Genomic DNA, 16,451 nt, shown 5'->3' with positions numbered 1-16,451 from the left:
AGTCTCACCCTTTATGGGTGGGTTGCTTTAAGGTCACCCTATAGGAACAACAGCACCATTTACACTATAATGACATCAATAATCCCCAAATAATTAATCGGGCATTGACGTTACATCTTTCTTACTTTTTTGAATTATCAGCCTGTTTTCAGAGAGATACATGTAGCTATCAACTGCTGCAGAAGCATCCACTGAATTGTCCGTTGGCACCAAAGTTTCTACAATGTTGTTCTTAAAACTCGAACACCATCCGTCAAAAATGATGGCCGCCGTAGGGCAAACGTGTTGAGCCGACAGCCGCGCTCCCAAGCTGTTTGGTTATGTGTGCTTTCGGTTGTCTCAATATTTGAAAGGATCTTGGAATATTGGCCTCTGCCAGGTTTTTCTAGACCTCAATAATTGAATCGGCGGTTGCGTTCGTGGCCTGCCTGCAAAATTCTCCATCCAGCTCTGCTATTTCCATTCGTTCTCGTTCCTTCTTCTACTTTTGGAGGAATTTCTTTGACATTCCGAAAATTAAACCAAGTTGAACCAAAAGCAAAATCAATATTTAAATATTAAATAAATTAAACATTAACTACTGCTCGACATTTTCTATGCAAACGTTTCTGGTTTGAATGGCTCAAGGACCTGAACCCCTCACTTTCAACAATGCTGAGGGGTTGGCAGTCCTTAATAATTAAATTCTGAAGTGACTGGTCCAACGCACGCTTCCTAGAAGCTTGATGTTCGAAAATGAAATAATAAAATATGCATTCATCATTAACGAAGTGATTAATAAAAAACCCTAAGTGTATTTGTGACCTCATTTTCATGTCTCGAGCATTTTGAGTGTTTTTTTATTTTTTATTTTGTAGAACAGTTCAGGAAAACGAATGTGACCTAACCTGCTGAAAATAAAATGAATACAAATTATGAGTCACTTTTGTAATGGATCTGACTTCTGATAGATCAAGTGTAAGGAGAGGAACAGGTTGAAACCAAGAAATAAAACCTTTTTTTCTTTCAGGCTTACTATCACAGTAGCTTGGAAGAAAGAATTGTGCTTCAAAATATCATTCTTTTGGCAGAGACGCAAACCCATTAACAGATGGCGGATGCAGTTCCTTCTAAACACAGTTTGGTGCCTCAGTGACAGGCGAAACGACAGCTGTACCGGTCACGTGACTACTTCTCAAAGCCATACGCACACCGGCACGACGTTTATGGGGTTATCAGTTTGAGGTTTTATTTTGGGGAATTTACAATCATATAGCAGTCAAATTAAAGTGACACTTGCGTGATCTTAACATTGGCACTTGTATAATAGGTGTGCATGTAAAAATGACATCAGTACCTCAAAAGACCCTCAAAAGACCCTCAAAAGACTCTGTCGTGATTTAAGGTCTTTTTTTTGTGATTAGATTTTACGACAAATTGCCCCGCCCCCTTTTGGGGCATGGCTTATGTTTTGTTTTTGGTCTCAGCGGTCTACGTCACGGGAGGGAGGCAAGCGTGGTAATATTGCTTGCTTTGTCAGTTCTGTTGTCTAAAATGGCGACCGATCACCCCCAAGATGCAAATGCACATTACTACTCTTGTTCTCTTCAACCTGTGAAAGCATAAAAGTGTTCTACACAATAGTTTGGATTCATTGACATAAAACGTGATCTCATCATGATCACTTCCACAAAATCCAAAATACCGTGGCGATTGCTCCTCCACTTTCATAAGCTGAAGCGGACAAGAGCATGAATGCGCACACGAGCCCCGACTAGTTTATATTCCGGACATTTAGCGACACAAAACTCGTGTCAACTCCCAGGAGGGAGACGGCGGCTTGCAGCGAGCTGCAGGGCAGGCAGATTGGAGCTTTATACCCCCACCGCCTTCCCCTTCCCTCCCCGGCTAAAGGTAGGATAACAGTACAGCTAGCAACACCTAGCTTCAGGCCGTTAAAATAAAAGGCGTTAGCACAACAACATTAGCTCCTTACTGTCCGCGCAGCATGTGGAGGTGATCATGAGCCTGCCTCTTCATGTTGCGTGGTTACCTCCCGAGCAGTCACGTGCGTTGTCCGACACCGCTTGCAGCCGCGAGAGTGAAGCGGCGTCAGAGTGAGGTAAGACCTCGAACACCGGGGGTCTCTTGAACGTGCGCATCCGATTCCACAACCGAGTGTGGCCGCATTGGAGCGCACCATTTCGGCTGTTACGTTCCAAATTGGACGGCGTATTGTAGGCCGAAAAACAGGGGCCATTCCTCATCCATATAAATGTGCACGTCTCCTCATTCCCACTTCAGTCTCTGTAAATATCCTGACTGGTGTTAAATGCCTCGCTCGTCGTAACCGTGATCAGCAAAAGAAGCAGTGTTTTTTTTAAGCAAAGAAGCAGTGTCCGCTCGTCCCAGCATAAATCTATGTAGCTCTGCTCACGTCCACATTTCCTCATTCTCACCTAAATCAGCCACGGAGAGGTTAATCCTTTTGATATGTTGAAGTGGTCATGAGTAAGGATGTCCACATAAATTTTGGTGCCAATTGTTCTCCAATGGAGAGTTTGTAATCGGTTGCTCCAGTGACTCCAACCGAACAAGGATAGAATGGTAAGGCCCGCGGCCATTCTCCTCATTAACAAGAGGCATTATTCATGGAGTCACTTATTTCCTAATTTGTCCCAAATGTATTGATAAAATAGAAAATGACAACTCTTTTCATTTTCCTGATCAACAAATATATGAAATGAACTTGTTAGTTAAAACATGGCCATCCCGGCCCAACTGTTGCTTTAAGGTGAAAACTCACCTGCCAAGCAGAAATGTTGCAAATTCCGCATTGGTTTTGAATTCGCTCAGCAGCTTGGGGCCCCTCCACCTCTGAAAGGCAGCTTCTATGTTCACTCTTGTTTCTTCTGCACCTGTCCTATTCTTTGCTTTTAACTTTTGTTGCGAACTGGCTATTTGTTCTGCAATATTTTTTGCAAAGCTTCTGAAGTCCAAGAAAACAAATCAGTTCGCAAGTGCATGACACTTCCACAGTCAGTCACGCCTTCTGTTTGTGTTTGGTTGTTTTTCCTTGGGTTCAGTGGTTTCTTTAAAATAAGTTAGAGGCACAAGATGGAGCCAGATAGACAATTTCTTTGTTTGTCACAGATCATTTTTAACACATTTTAAACACAAATACTGTCAGGGTTTCACTGACAATGTAAAAAGATATCACAATTTGTTTCCTGTTATAATGACAATCTCCGCCTTTAAGGGTAAAACAGTTTCAGGAAACATTTGTAATATTAAAGAGCAGGACAGTGAGCTGTGGTTAGCATGTGTGCCTCCCAGTTGTGAGGTTTGGGGTTTGTATCTCAACTCCGGCCTTCCCGTGTGGAGTTTGCATGTCCCCCACATGCTTGGTTGCATGGGTTTACGCCATCTTCCTCCAGCATTCTACAAACATGCATGTTAATGTACATTTAAGATGAAACTCTACAAAGATTTAAATGGTTGTTTGCCTAAATGTCCTCTGCGACAATGGGCTGGAAACTATTTGTACCCTACCTGTCAGCTAGCATAGGCGCCAGCTCACCTGCACTCTAAAAAGGACATAGAAAACAGATGGATGGATGAAATGACAAAAAGAACCACATGTATGTTAACTTACTCCATATCCTGCTTTATATTTTGCCATAGTCACAAAATGAGAGAATTTCTGTGGATTCCTTTTTTTATCCTACTAATTTCGTGTTGAAAGAGGCACTCACTGTTGTATGCATGTGCTTGTTTCTCTTGTCAGTATTTTAATGGCTATTATCACTTTTGCCACCTGTGGCCTTTTCCTTTGTCTGAGTAATGTTCCATCCATGTCTATATCAGTGAGTAATTATCAACATCACAGTTTAATCCATAGTGCCTTAACAAGTTACATATCTCAGTTTTGTTTCCATAACAACAGACCATTATACATTACTTTCAGTTGAGTGTTGTTGAAAGGTACCAGTCCAGAACCAAAACCACCCACCAGTTAAATAATATCGCAGTGTATAAACAAGGACCAATATTTTTTTTGCAAAAGCAGAAATGCTACACTAAACACTAATGCTGCATACAGCAGCTTCCACACCACCAGGCAGATTCTCAAAATCCTTGTCTGTAAAAGTGGTCTGTCGCACAAAGTGCAGCTCAGGAGAAAACGGGTGAGCTGAGGCTGCCATATAAACCCTAGCGTCACAATATGTTTTGGCAGTTTGGACTTGAAACACTTCACTTCAAGCATCAGAGATGATGTCCAAAGAGAAGAAGTGAGTGTACAGCACTCATAAGATGAAAGACATTCAAATTCATGTCAGTATGTGTGCAAAATCACATCACATCATCGTTCAAGAGGCAGCGCAGATCCTATCGTGTAAGACACTATTACAAGAATCTTGAGTATATTCTTGCAGCATCTATCATACATCTAAAATGACCACGTTGGAAATGTAACAATACAAATGCAATACTCGGCAGGACTCCACCTTGTTGTATACCCACTTCCTCTTAAGAGCCTGAAGGCAGGAAGAGAAGAGAAAAGAGGAAGAGGCAAAGAGGGCTGAGCGCTTTCAGTTTGGGTAAAAAAAAAAGTGAAACATTGAACAGGCAACTTAAAAACAACATAAGTCAGCAAAGCGAGTGCCACAAAAAGACATGGCTCCTTGGACAACAACCACCATGGAGCGATACGGTGTAGGTAAGTCATTTTGTGGCCATTCTTTCATATATGTGTCTGTGCGCTTGCAAAGATGATTATTGCTATAACATGTATCTTCCTAAGTGATGACATACTTTAAATGCAAAGACTAATCAAAAGACAAAGTGACAACTGTATTACTGCTTAACAGGATGTGAGCAGGTGCATAAGATCCTCTGGGTGAACGATCAAAAGAAATGCAACAACATGTAATATTGCTACCGATTGCATTCATTTACACCGTTAACAGAAGTCAACATATTACTAAGCAGAGCAGATGAGGAAATGCTGTAGCTAGTGACGGTGATATTTTTATGTCAGAGCAAAGGTTCACTAAGCTGCTTCAGACAAAGCATTGATTAAATGACTTTTTAATGTACCTTCTGTGTGGAATATAACATGTATAAATCTAATATTACTCAGAGAAAATTCATCTATTTCACCAGTGCCTCGGTCATACTCTTGTAGGTAAATCGTAAATGTCAGGAAGCGGAAGAAGGAAGGAAGTTTAACAGCAGCATGCTGTAAGCAGTGATGTTTGATATGTAAAGAGAATATCAACAGCAGTTAAGAACTGTGTAAACCCATTAAAACCTCTTCCATTGGGAACTGTCATAAGACCTTGGAATTGTATGTGCAAAGGTCAGTGCCTCCTTTGCAACAGATGGCTTGAGGCATCCGATTTCGTCCAAAACATTTTCCATCATTCAACTTCCCACACAATCGACTAAAGGTTGAATGCACATATAGTTTGATCTGAGCTTTTGACTTTAAATCTCAAGGATCTACTTTACAAGTTGAGCAAGAGCTTCATGTTCATCCATGTGCACTCGCTGCAAGATTCTGTGCTGGCTTAACCCTGTCTTTTTTTTTTTTTTTTTTTTTTCAAATGTCTTTTTTTTTCTTTTTTTTTCAGCCAAGTGGAATTTTGTTGGCAGTGGAGAAAATCAACTTTCTCTGGAGGTTGGAGATGCAGTCTACATCCAGGAAATCTGTGATGGTACAATACAGTATCTGACATATTTAACACTTAACACGCACATTATTTTTTGTCTTATTATATTAGTGAAAGGTTCACCAGTCACTCACTGAGCACATATTGACAAACAACCATTCTCACTCACCCCCCCCCCCCCACACACACACACACATTTACGCATTTGGCCAATTTAGACTCCTTAAGGGTGTGTGAACAATTTAGTGAACGAATCTTTTGAACAGTTCTTTTTGATGAACTGATTCTAATGATTCAGTTCACTTAAAAGAACTGCCATGCATATTAGACTGGTAGCCTTTCACCACGACACTCTGTTTATATAGAGCTCTCACCTGCACTGCTTGTTCGTGATTGGTGGCCCTCGTTGGAGAATCGGCCATCCAATCAGTGCGCTGATGGGAGGGCTCCTGCACACAGCGTGTACTGATGGTCGATTCTACAACGAAGGCCACCAATCACGAACGAGCAGTGCAAGTGAGAGCTCTACATGAGCAAGTGCTCCCAATCAGACAAGCGGCTCAACGAATGCAAACAACAACATTTCCAGCTTCCAGTCAGACAAGCGGAGCGCTCATTGAATTCGAACAGAAAGAGTGACCCACTGGCGATATTTGAACAGAAAGAGTGACTCACTGCGTCATGGAAGCCTGTTCACAGTCTGGTCCATCACCCAAATCTGTCCCCCAAGCAACAACAATTCACTATTGTTGCTCGCCGCAGCCATAGAAGCCTCGCCGCGAAAAGTAGACTAAAGATGCACTACAGACGAAAAACAGATTAAATACATGGGCTTCCGACTATGTTTAGTCCACCTAGTTGAATTTTTTTCCCATCAATTTTCAACCGTCAGCTAAACGGACGTCCGTCATAGGCAGATAGGCTGACCGGTCCGTCACATAGGCGGAATGCCCAGCTCTGGAGATAGATTAGACACCATGGATACTGTAATCCTGAAACTGTACCACTAAAACAGCGATCGTTATTCAAGCATAAACACCGATATATAGTCCATACATAGAGTACGTCTCTGGTCGTGAGAGTGTCCACTATATTTGATGTGGCAGCACCCCTGTAAACTAAGGGTACGTTTGGAAAGTGACTCTGACGCCCGTGCACTACTCAGAGCGTGTGTGTTTGGAGGGAAAGAGCGCACTCCCGTTCATTTCCGAACAAAGCCTGTTTGAAATCAATCAGCAGCTCATGCTTGTACTTTTTTCATCTGTACTGCCTGCACTGTGCATCGTGTTCCCAGTTGGAGTGCCTACAGTGTGCACTGGCACTCCATTTTTGGTGAATAATCGAAAAGCACATCGAATGGTTGGAGTGAATCAGTGGAGCAAATTTCAAACTTCGCTCAACTTCAAAAAGTGACAACCTACTAAGTGCACAAAACCTTTCGTTCATTCATTTACACGCATTAATTAGATTTGGGTAACAAATTGGCACCAGAAATAATTCATGTAGTTTTTAAATCTGATGATTACACGTTTACTCCCACATTCAGCATATTTGTCTATTTATCACCACAGGTTCATTCCATGCCAAATCATCCCAAAATCATGAACATTTTGACCGAGCAGATTTAAATTTTAATGAAACTTTGTGTACTTGTTAATAGTGATGGCACACACTAAGTTTGCATTTTCTGCAAAAAGGAGCATCCTTTGAACCCTTATATCTCAAGAACTACTGAGCCAGTCTTCACAAAAGAGGTATTGTTTGAAAGGGAATTCAGCAATTGGTGCTTATTTAATAACTTGACCTTTTGACCAATAATTTGATCCTGAAATTAACCTCCATGCTCTCAAATTTAGAATAAAGATTCAATTGATATACTATGAATATTCAACTTTCATTAATATTCCATGAATACCTGAGGTATAGATACTTTACCTCCTTATTGCTGCTAAATAAAAAAAATACATCTCTTAAACTTTTATATGTTTTAGAAAACATGAGAGATTACATTTGCATACCTGTCAACCCCTGGGTGTACTGAATATTACGAAAATTTTAATTTGCCTTTACATATCTGAATGTAATCTTACACATTACTCATTATTTTCAAATGGCTGCTGTCACATGAACGGAAATCAGCGATGTACGGCGTACATGTTTAAAAAGGTGTTTGCACCTGTACAAATTACGCCGAAAGTTTACAACTTGACAGGCATGCATTTTATGAAAAAAAATGTGAAGGTCATGTGGTCCACAAGGTTAATTTCAATGTCAAATTATTTATCAAAAGGCAAAGTTACTAAAATATGCACCAATCTTCTAAATCAGACTTCTCCAAAGTCCGGCCCAGGGGCCAAATGTGGCCCGCGGTCACATTTTATCCTGCCCGCACCCTCTGTCATAGAATTAATAACGTCTGGCCCGTAGCCCCATTGATGTTGATGCGTATAAATACACTCTGTATGCATTTTTGAATTCTAGAGGGCCGCAGCACTCTGTCCAACTCCATAACCCTGTGTGGCCCTTTGCAGACAGTTTTTAAAATGACGACAATGAATAAAAAGGGGAAGTTGACAGTGAGGGCTGACAATTTAACACTTGAAGTACCAGGATTTTGACACTACGTGAAGTAGAGACCCATTGACCCGTCAATTTGACGTAAAGCGCTCTTGTGCACTCTAGAAATGACGTTGACTAAAATGATTATTACCCACTGCTCGAGTGTCTAATAAAGATATTTTGTTTATTAAAATTCTGTTGTGACTATAATTTAATGTAAATATGTCATATAAATGAATGAGCCGCCGTCCCAGCGCACAGTGTGTACCGACAAATTGACTGTGACTCCATATTTAAAGGACTAATGGCTCGCAACTATTTTTATATTGTTTAATACCGTAAACTTGCACCATGGTAATGAAATATATACAGAATTAGGAAAAGTGAAGAGGCCAATGAGCATCTTATATGTATATACGCAGAGTAACAACACATCAAAGTTTGAAAACAGTCAAAATAAGTGCTCTGTATTTCTAGTGTTAAGGAAAGGTGGAAATTGGACTATTTTTCACTGAAATACACAACAACTGTGTCTGCCTCAAGGATACTGTTACCTATTTTCCTTTTTAAATTTAAAAGCTCACTGAACATTTATTTTCAAAAATATGCCATGTTTGAAATTGATCCTGGTGAATATGATATATGTATATTTCACATATTTCCCTGTCATAGAATTAAAATGTTAAGAGAACATTATATATAAATTATAATTACTATTTGTTATTGATGTTTGAAATATAATTTGCACTGCTGAATACTTTTACTTGTTTCCCTGTTTTAAATCTAAAAGTTCAGTGAACATGTTTCAAATGCACCAAAAGACATGTTTAAAATCTTGAAATTTAAATAAAAAGTCAAAAACAAAAGGCAGACTGGTTTGGTGAAATGTGCTTGGATTTACTGGTGTTCGGTGTAAAAAAGAATGTCAGGCTAAATGGTCGAGCCCCCGCATTTTCACCTCACCAAATCTGGCCCTCTTTGCAAAACGTTTGGACACCCCTGTTCTAAATAATGCAGATTTGGAAAACTTGCTGAATTCCCTTTCCAAAGATACCTTTTTTTTTAAGATTGACCCAGTAGCCCTCGATGCACCTGATAATTTTGTGACAGAATGTAGTCTGCACTCGGCATAATAACGGGCGCCTCGTCATTTTCGTGCCGGGGCAATGGTCTGGTTCAGCGTGTTTGTGAATTTGGTAGACGCGTTGCACCTCACTGGGCGTTTCTGCCTAGCCCCCAGCGCATTTTGCAATTTGGCGACATAAAGTAGACTAATACGTGTTACTTACTCACATGCTTTGAGTTAGCATCGATGTTACATCAACCGGGCTGTTAGCTGTGAAACTAACAACTCAAAGAAGGCCACAATATATCACATAGTGAAGGAAATTACTCTGAAAATAGACTTACTTGGACGGGGTTACTTGCCGTTCCAGAGAGAGTTGGTATCGATCTCAAGGTGAAAAATGTCCTGCTAATCCACATTTGTATTGTTGCTGAGAAAGTCATCAGTAAAATGTTTGCCACAAACTAACAAACATTTTGGCAGCTGTTTGGGCATATTCAATGCATAAATAAACTCTTACCCCAAGCCTTACTGTGGCTCGGATGGAGGGGGAAGAAAAATGTTTTTGTTGTCCTTTGTACACTCTAGTACAGAGCAGTCCCTATGGGTTTTTCTGGCTTCCATATTGTCGACATTGCCAATGTGGAGTAAAATATTTTCAGTGGCAAATGCATTCGAATGCACTCCATAGTATGTTCAAACGTAGTCACAAATACATTCCAACATAATTGTAGGTTAAATGCTACAAACATAACATTTTTCCCATAATTCCACGGGGTAAGGCCTTGCGCATGTGCAACCGCATGGCATTTTGGGAAACAATGCAACAGAAAACATACCAATACATTCGAAAATTAGGTAAGAGGTAAGTAAACATTGTTTATTTGTAATTTTCATAATTTATCATTGTCTACAGTGCTTTATTTCCCACTCTGCATTGTTTTCCATAATGCCAGGTATTCCACAATATTTACTTCCGCAAGCGCATACTGTGTGGCATTATGGGGAAAAATGAATGTAAATCATGCACTGCAGACATAACAAAACCGTAAAACTATGAATAAACAATGTTTACTTCCTTAATTTTTGATCGTATTGGTATTGGATATAATCATAAAATATTTGTATTTGTTTTTTTTCCCCATAGTCTTGCTGCACCTGCACTGTTGTTTGTCGGTGAGGGTGGAGTTCGCTGTGAGTTTGTGACGTAGAAAAACGAAAAAGGTGGGGTTAGTGACGTATTAAACCGATCTGCTAAAACAGCCCGTTTGATAGTGCTGTTTGAGCTATGTTGATACAAACAGCCATAGGCAAGGGAAACAACTTTTGGGACCTAGTCAGGCTGGGGGAATGCATATTTATTATGGAAAAACCTCAATAAAAAAAGACTGTCATGTGACAGATTTTTTGGGGGTGAAGCACTTGGCATGGGACAGCACTTGTGTGAAAATTGTGGGTGAAGCAGTGGTGAGCATAAAATTTATAAAAAGAACAATGCTGGCCTTTTTTTGTTAATTAGTATTTTTATTTGGGGTTCTTGGTTTATCTGCGATTGGTTTGCAACCAGTTCAGGGTGTAGCCCACCTACTGCGTGAAGACAGCTGGGATAGGCTTCAGCACAACCCTTGTGAGGATAAGCAGTTCATATAATGGATGGATGATTGCATGAGTTCTTGGTTTATGAGCTCCTCAAAATTTGGAGAGACATTTCCGAAGTGTGACTGGCAAATATCAGTAGGCTACGCACTTCAACTTTTGGTTTGACTACCGCTATGGATTTTTGTTGGATATGCAAAATCATTAAGGTTCCTACCTTCATACAGAGATCTAATTCCTTCATTGTTGACAATTGTGACTTATCAGACACTGAAATAAAACTTCTTGGTGGTCCCCTATATAGTCAGATTGATGTTCCGAATTTTAATCATGTTGTGTGTGTGTTTTTCTTTTAAATGTATTTTAGGTTGGTACAAAGGCTACTTGGCTAGGAACAAAGCCCATCAGGTAACTGATGCACTGGCTCTCGCATGATGAAAGCTGTAATGATATATTGATATTCGAGCGATGTTATGCTCTAGTTCTGTGTTGACATAAAATCATTTTTAAACTAATCACTGCCTTCCCTTTTCCACTCCAGGGTGTGTTTCCTGCCAGTTATGTGCACCTGAAGGAGGTAATTGTTGCGCATCAAGGGTAAGTGAAGGTTGTATAATAAATGAAGTGGTTGTTGGTGTTGTTAGTGGCCGGTATTAATTTGGGGCTGAGAATTGATCTGCTCTTTTTCCACGGAAGGCAGCTGCATGTACCACTAGACTATACTATAGACCAGGGGTGGGCAATTTCGGCCCCCGAGGGCCGGTATCCTGCCTGTTTTCCATCTCTCCCTGCTGGAACACACCTGATTCAAATGATCATACGATGCAGGACGGTAGCACTTGAGGGTCCGATGCACGACGGTAGTACTTGAGGGTCAAAAACATACAAAACTCAAAAATACCACTTTCTTCATAAGAAGGCAGTACACGGGCGTCCGTCAGTGACGGACTGATGGTCCTGAAAATAATTGGTTTTGGAGTTGTGAGGATTGCCCCTGATGTCAGAGATATCCTGTGTCTTGAAAATGTATTACAAAACACTGTTTCTCCATTCATTCATCCATCCATCCAATATAGTCACACTTTGGGAGAACTCTTCACTTTGCGCGTGCATGTTTTGTTTTTATGTTGCATTTTTGACTTTAATATACTGTACGTATATATTAAAATAGTTGCAATTATTTCTGCACTATCATTATTTTCTTTAATAATCTCAGAGAAAGCAAACAATTCAACTGTGATGGTTTTGATCACATAGGCGGCACACGGTGGTCGACTGGTTAGCACGTCCGCCTCACAGTTCAGAGGTCGTGGGTTCGATCCCGGCTCCGGCCTCCCTGTGTGGAGTTTGCATGCTCTCCCCGTGCCTGCGTGGGTTTTCTCCGGGTACTCCGATTTCCTCCCACATTCCAAAACACATGCCTGGTAGGTTAATTAGACACTCTAAATTGCCCCTAGGTGTGATTGTGTTTGTCTGATGTTTGTTTGTCTCTGTGTGCCCTGCGATTGGCTGGCAACCAGTTCAGGGTGTCCCTCGCCTGCTGCCCGAAGACGGCTGGGATAGGCTCCAGCACTCCCCGCGACCCTTGTGAGGATAAGCGGTACATATAATGGATGGATGGATGGTTTTGATCACACATTTGGAAGAGTTTGCAATTTTAAAAAAAGAGCAAACACCAAGTGTGGTTCCTTGCTTGATAAAGGGTTAAAGCATCTTAATTTACTGCAGAAACATATAATACCTTTATATTGGTCGTCATACTTCAACGTGCTCCCACACAGAGATGAGGAGGTGGTGCTGTCTGCAGAGATGCCTGTAGTGAAGGAGGTGACCATGACGCTGAGAGAGTGGGGCAGCATATGGAAGCAACTCTTTGTGGTATATATAAACACACACCCACACTCCCACACACACACACACACACGCACACCCCCACACAAACACAGTATATGAATGAGAGTAAATAAAGTTGAGTTGAAGGCCGTGCGTTCACTTGTACAGGCCAACAAGGAGGTGCGTGTGAGGCAGGTGCAGAGGCTGATGTGGGAGCTGATTGAGTGGCGTTCCCAGCTCCTCTCTGGAACGCTGCCCACTGATGAAGTCAAGGAACTCAAGCAGAAGATCATCTCCAAGATTGATTATGGAAACAAGTATGTCAAAAAAACTCACCAAAACCACATGTATTCATGTCGTCTAGAAGAAATGTAGTTTTAAATATTCACCACCCACACGAGAACATTTTACCCTATAATATTCTATACAAGAGATGTATCGAATATACTTGTCTTCATGCTTTGTCCGCGTAGTGTGGAGATGCTTTCTGCCTCACTCTGCCTATGCTTGCATTCCTTTGCGGACTATTTTTTCGTTTTTTTTCTTTGTTCTGAGCGACTCCGCCGAAGCGTTTTTTGTACTCTCCTTTGTCGAGAGAAAAACGTAGGTATAGTTAGTTGTGGCCTCTTTTTTTCTCTCTTGGGTGATAAGATGAGAGGAAACTGACATGCCACCTTCAATTAGATTTGAAAACTGTAAGAATGAAACATGAAAGGGTTCCGGTCTTGCGCATGCAGTTGAGTGTAAGTTCATCCTCATAACTTCATTGACACTTGTGTCCTCTTCTTCCCCTTCTATCTCTTCTCCCTCACCAAATTAAATTTAATTCAAGCCAAACGCATTCTGTGAGAGACATGGCACGGAGGAGATGTATTCAAAATTGGTCTACAGGACTGGGGTTTGCATACTGTAAAAAACAGCATACAGAATAGCACTGTAAAAAAATCCACAATGTAGCGAGTCTGCGAAAAGTGAACCGTGATATAGAGAGGGACCACTGCACTCCGGTTTCCAAAAACATGCATGGTAGGTTAATTGAACACTATGTATCACTGTGAGTGCGAATGGTTGTTTGTCTATGTGTGCCCTGCGATTGGCTGGCATCCAGTCCAGGGTGTATCCTGCCTACTGGATAGGCTCCAGCATGCCCACGACCCTCGTGAGGATGAGCGGTTTGGGTGATAGATGGATGGATAGATTTTCTGACCTGCTGAGCAACACTTGAGCAATTACATTACTGCTGAGGTTTGCAGTCAAAGGATATAATTCCTCATTTTATTAAACTCAGATATTATTTATTCAAGCTCTTCAACCTTAAACAGTGTTTACAATTAATTGGAATCACCTACAGTTTCAATCACACTCACCAGTAGAATATTATAATGTGTCTGTGAGAACCCTGAGATACATTTAAACAAATTAAAACTTTTTTTTTCCTTACTGTAGCTTTACATGAATTATGCAGCCTCTTTTACTATATTATATAAGTGGAAACTCGCGTCTAAAGTGTGAGGGAAATGTGTCCTTAATGTGACCTATGGGCACTCCTAGCAGTTTTCATAGTTGTATTCTTCCTTATACAAATCAATGTATTGCTAAACAAATAAGGTTGAAGACATCATCCTTTGCTAATATAATGTGGTGATTTGTTTATTTATTTGGCACTTGGTATATTTGACTTGCATTTTCAGTCTCTGCAATATTAAACATTGTTACATTAATACTTATCTGACAGTGTATTATTTCACCTGTAAAGACAAGTTCTGATTACATCATTCATGTGTACCCACTGTTCAGACGTGCGCGAGTACTGTGTATATGCTAAAAGCTATTTTGATATTTTGCAGAGTAAGATAAATCAGCATGAATACATTAATTAATCATTCCATCTTTCCATCCAATTCCATCAGGATTTTGGAATTGGATCAGGTGGTTCGAGATGACGATGGGAACATTTTGGACCCAGAGCAGGCCAGTGTCATTAGCCTCTTCCGAGCCCATGAGGAGGCTTCTGCTAAGATCAATGAACGCATTAAAGAGGAGCAGGTAAGAGAAAGTTAAGAGAAGACCATCCCAATTTTTAAATATGCATTCCATTTTTCACAAAGGCATGTTCAAATTAAAATGCATGAACATGTCTATATGTGAATTTTACTTGCTAATCATGTCTGGAGTCCTAAGTATTCACATCATCATAAATTGAATGGGGTAAATTGAGGTCCTTATAGCCTACTTTACATCTCAGCCGCAGTTCATTAGCTGTTTAAGATGAATTCTTCAGCTATTATGCGCAGAACTTTCCCTTATGTCAATAACTGCTATTGGTGGATGTGACATGCATCATTTGAAATTCCCCAAGTTAACCTTAAAATGTTTTACTTTACAGTCCAACATTCAGACTGAACACAGTGGCTTCTCAGCACGCATCCAGTCATCACCCACACACAGCCTCTATGTCTTTGTCAGGAACTTTGTATGTCGTGTGGGAGAGGATTCTGAACTCTTCATGTCCCTTTACGACCCTATCCAACAAACAATCATCAGGTATCATTGTGACTTTTTTTTAACGCTGATAACTGATTTGGGCATTGGAATTATTATTTTTTTGGGGGACAGTCTTAGTTGTCACGTGCACAATGTGCATCTCTGGGGGATTATTTTAATTAGAGTAAGAGTTCAACATTAGAGTCCAAGGTCATATCACATATTGTAATGTGAATACCCCTTTGCAAATCATGTATTTATTTACTCATTTATTTAATTATTTAAAGTTGAAATATTCCACTGTCATATCTACAGCCCAAAGTCAGTGGGAAAATCCATTCAATGGACACTATATACCACCAATTGTCTGGTATCGGTTAAATACTGTACACTCCTTGGCCTCATTAGTTAACGTAGAATTATTTATAGTGATGCACCAATACCGTTACCATTATTGATTCCGATACTGTACTGTGCTGCGATTTTAAGACACCAATATGTCTTCACCAGCCTGACATATAAATGATGTACTCTGAACATACAGTGCGGTGGCTTTGAAAAATTATTCACCCCTTGGCTTTTTGTTGTTGACATTTTTTTTAGCTATTTTTTCCATTTTAACTGCTATTTTAAATTATTTTTACTCTGAATATTATTTAATGGATATACACAAAATAGTCAAAGTTTTGAAGCACAACGATGAAGACATATTGTATATAAAAGACGTAAACTTAAATATAAACAGAAAATTGACATGTGCATGTATGTATTCACCACTTTAGTTTTTAAGATATAAAGCTCTGATGTAACCAATTACCTTAAAAAGTCACAATATTAGAGAAATGAAGTCCACCTGTGTGAAATGTAAGTGTCTTTGACTTTAAACACACCTTTTCTGAAAGGACCCAGAGGCTGCAACACCAAAGCAAGGGGCACTGAACCGCTCCAAAAAAGTCAGGGAAAAAATTGTTATCATTAGATTCATCGCAATTAACTGGACACAAACTTGCCAAAAGAGGGCTGCCACCAAAACTCAAGGACCAGGCATGGAGGGTGCTCATAGTGAGGTAGGCACAGAGATCAAAGATAATACTGGAGGAGCTGCATAGTTCCACAGCAGAGTCTGAAATATCTGTCCATAGGATCTCAAGCTGTGTTCGCCATAGAGCCAGTGTCCAACACACACGCTCAGTTACAAGCAACTCGTTTTTAAAAGATTACAATATGTGAAGTACTTACCAAAACAGCATGATAAATGA

General features: G+C 40.3%; 1 protein-coding gene across 8 annotated transcripts in view; it reads left to right on the top strand.

The window, feature by feature from the left end:
• Positions 1-16,451, top strand: part of dock2 (dedicator of cytokinesis 2) — a 151,474-nt gene that overhangs the window by 8,423 nt on the left and 126,600 nt on the right. For 2 of the 8 annotated variants that reach the window (XM_086019719.1, XM_086019729.1), the window contains exons 2-12: positions 4,217-4,375; positions 4,480-4,699; positions 5,616-5,699; positions 11,243-11,283; positions 11,417-11,472; positions 12,133-12,299; positions 12,396-12,462; positions 12,657-12,753; positions 12,877-13,025; positions 14,619-14,754; positions 15,095-15,252. In XM_086019719.1, coding sequence (XP_085875845.1) covers positions 4,657-4,699; positions 5,616-5,699; positions 11,243-11,283; positions 11,417-11,472; positions 12,133-12,299; positions 12,396-12,462; positions 12,657-12,753; positions 12,877-13,025; positions 14,619-14,754; positions 15,095-15,252 — 998 coding nt within the window. In that variant the 5' untranslated portion in view covers positions 4,217-4,375; positions 4,480-4,656. Of the gene's footprint in view, positions 1-4,216; positions 4,376-4,479; positions 4,700-5,615; positions 5,700-11,242; positions 11,284-11,416; positions 11,473-12,132; positions 12,476-12,656; positions 12,754-12,876; positions 13,026-14,618; positions 14,755-15,094; positions 15,253-16,451 lie in introns of those variants that run through there. The other 6 variants (XM_086019736.1, XM_086019758.1, XM_086019742.1 and 3 more) reach the window with 6 other exon arrangements.

The sequence above is a fragment of the Filicampus tigris genome, chromosome 2, assembly GCF_054856515.1.
Source record: "Filicampus tigris isolate MCC_2025a chromosome 2, RoL_Ftig_1.0, whole genome shotgun sequence".
In the NCBI taxonomy this organism is placed as follows: domain Eukaryota; kingdom Metazoa; phylum Chordata; class Actinopteri; order Syngnathiformes; family Syngnathidae; genus Filicampus; species Filicampus tigris.
This window is presented reverse-complemented; position numbering and strand designations above follow the sequence as displayed.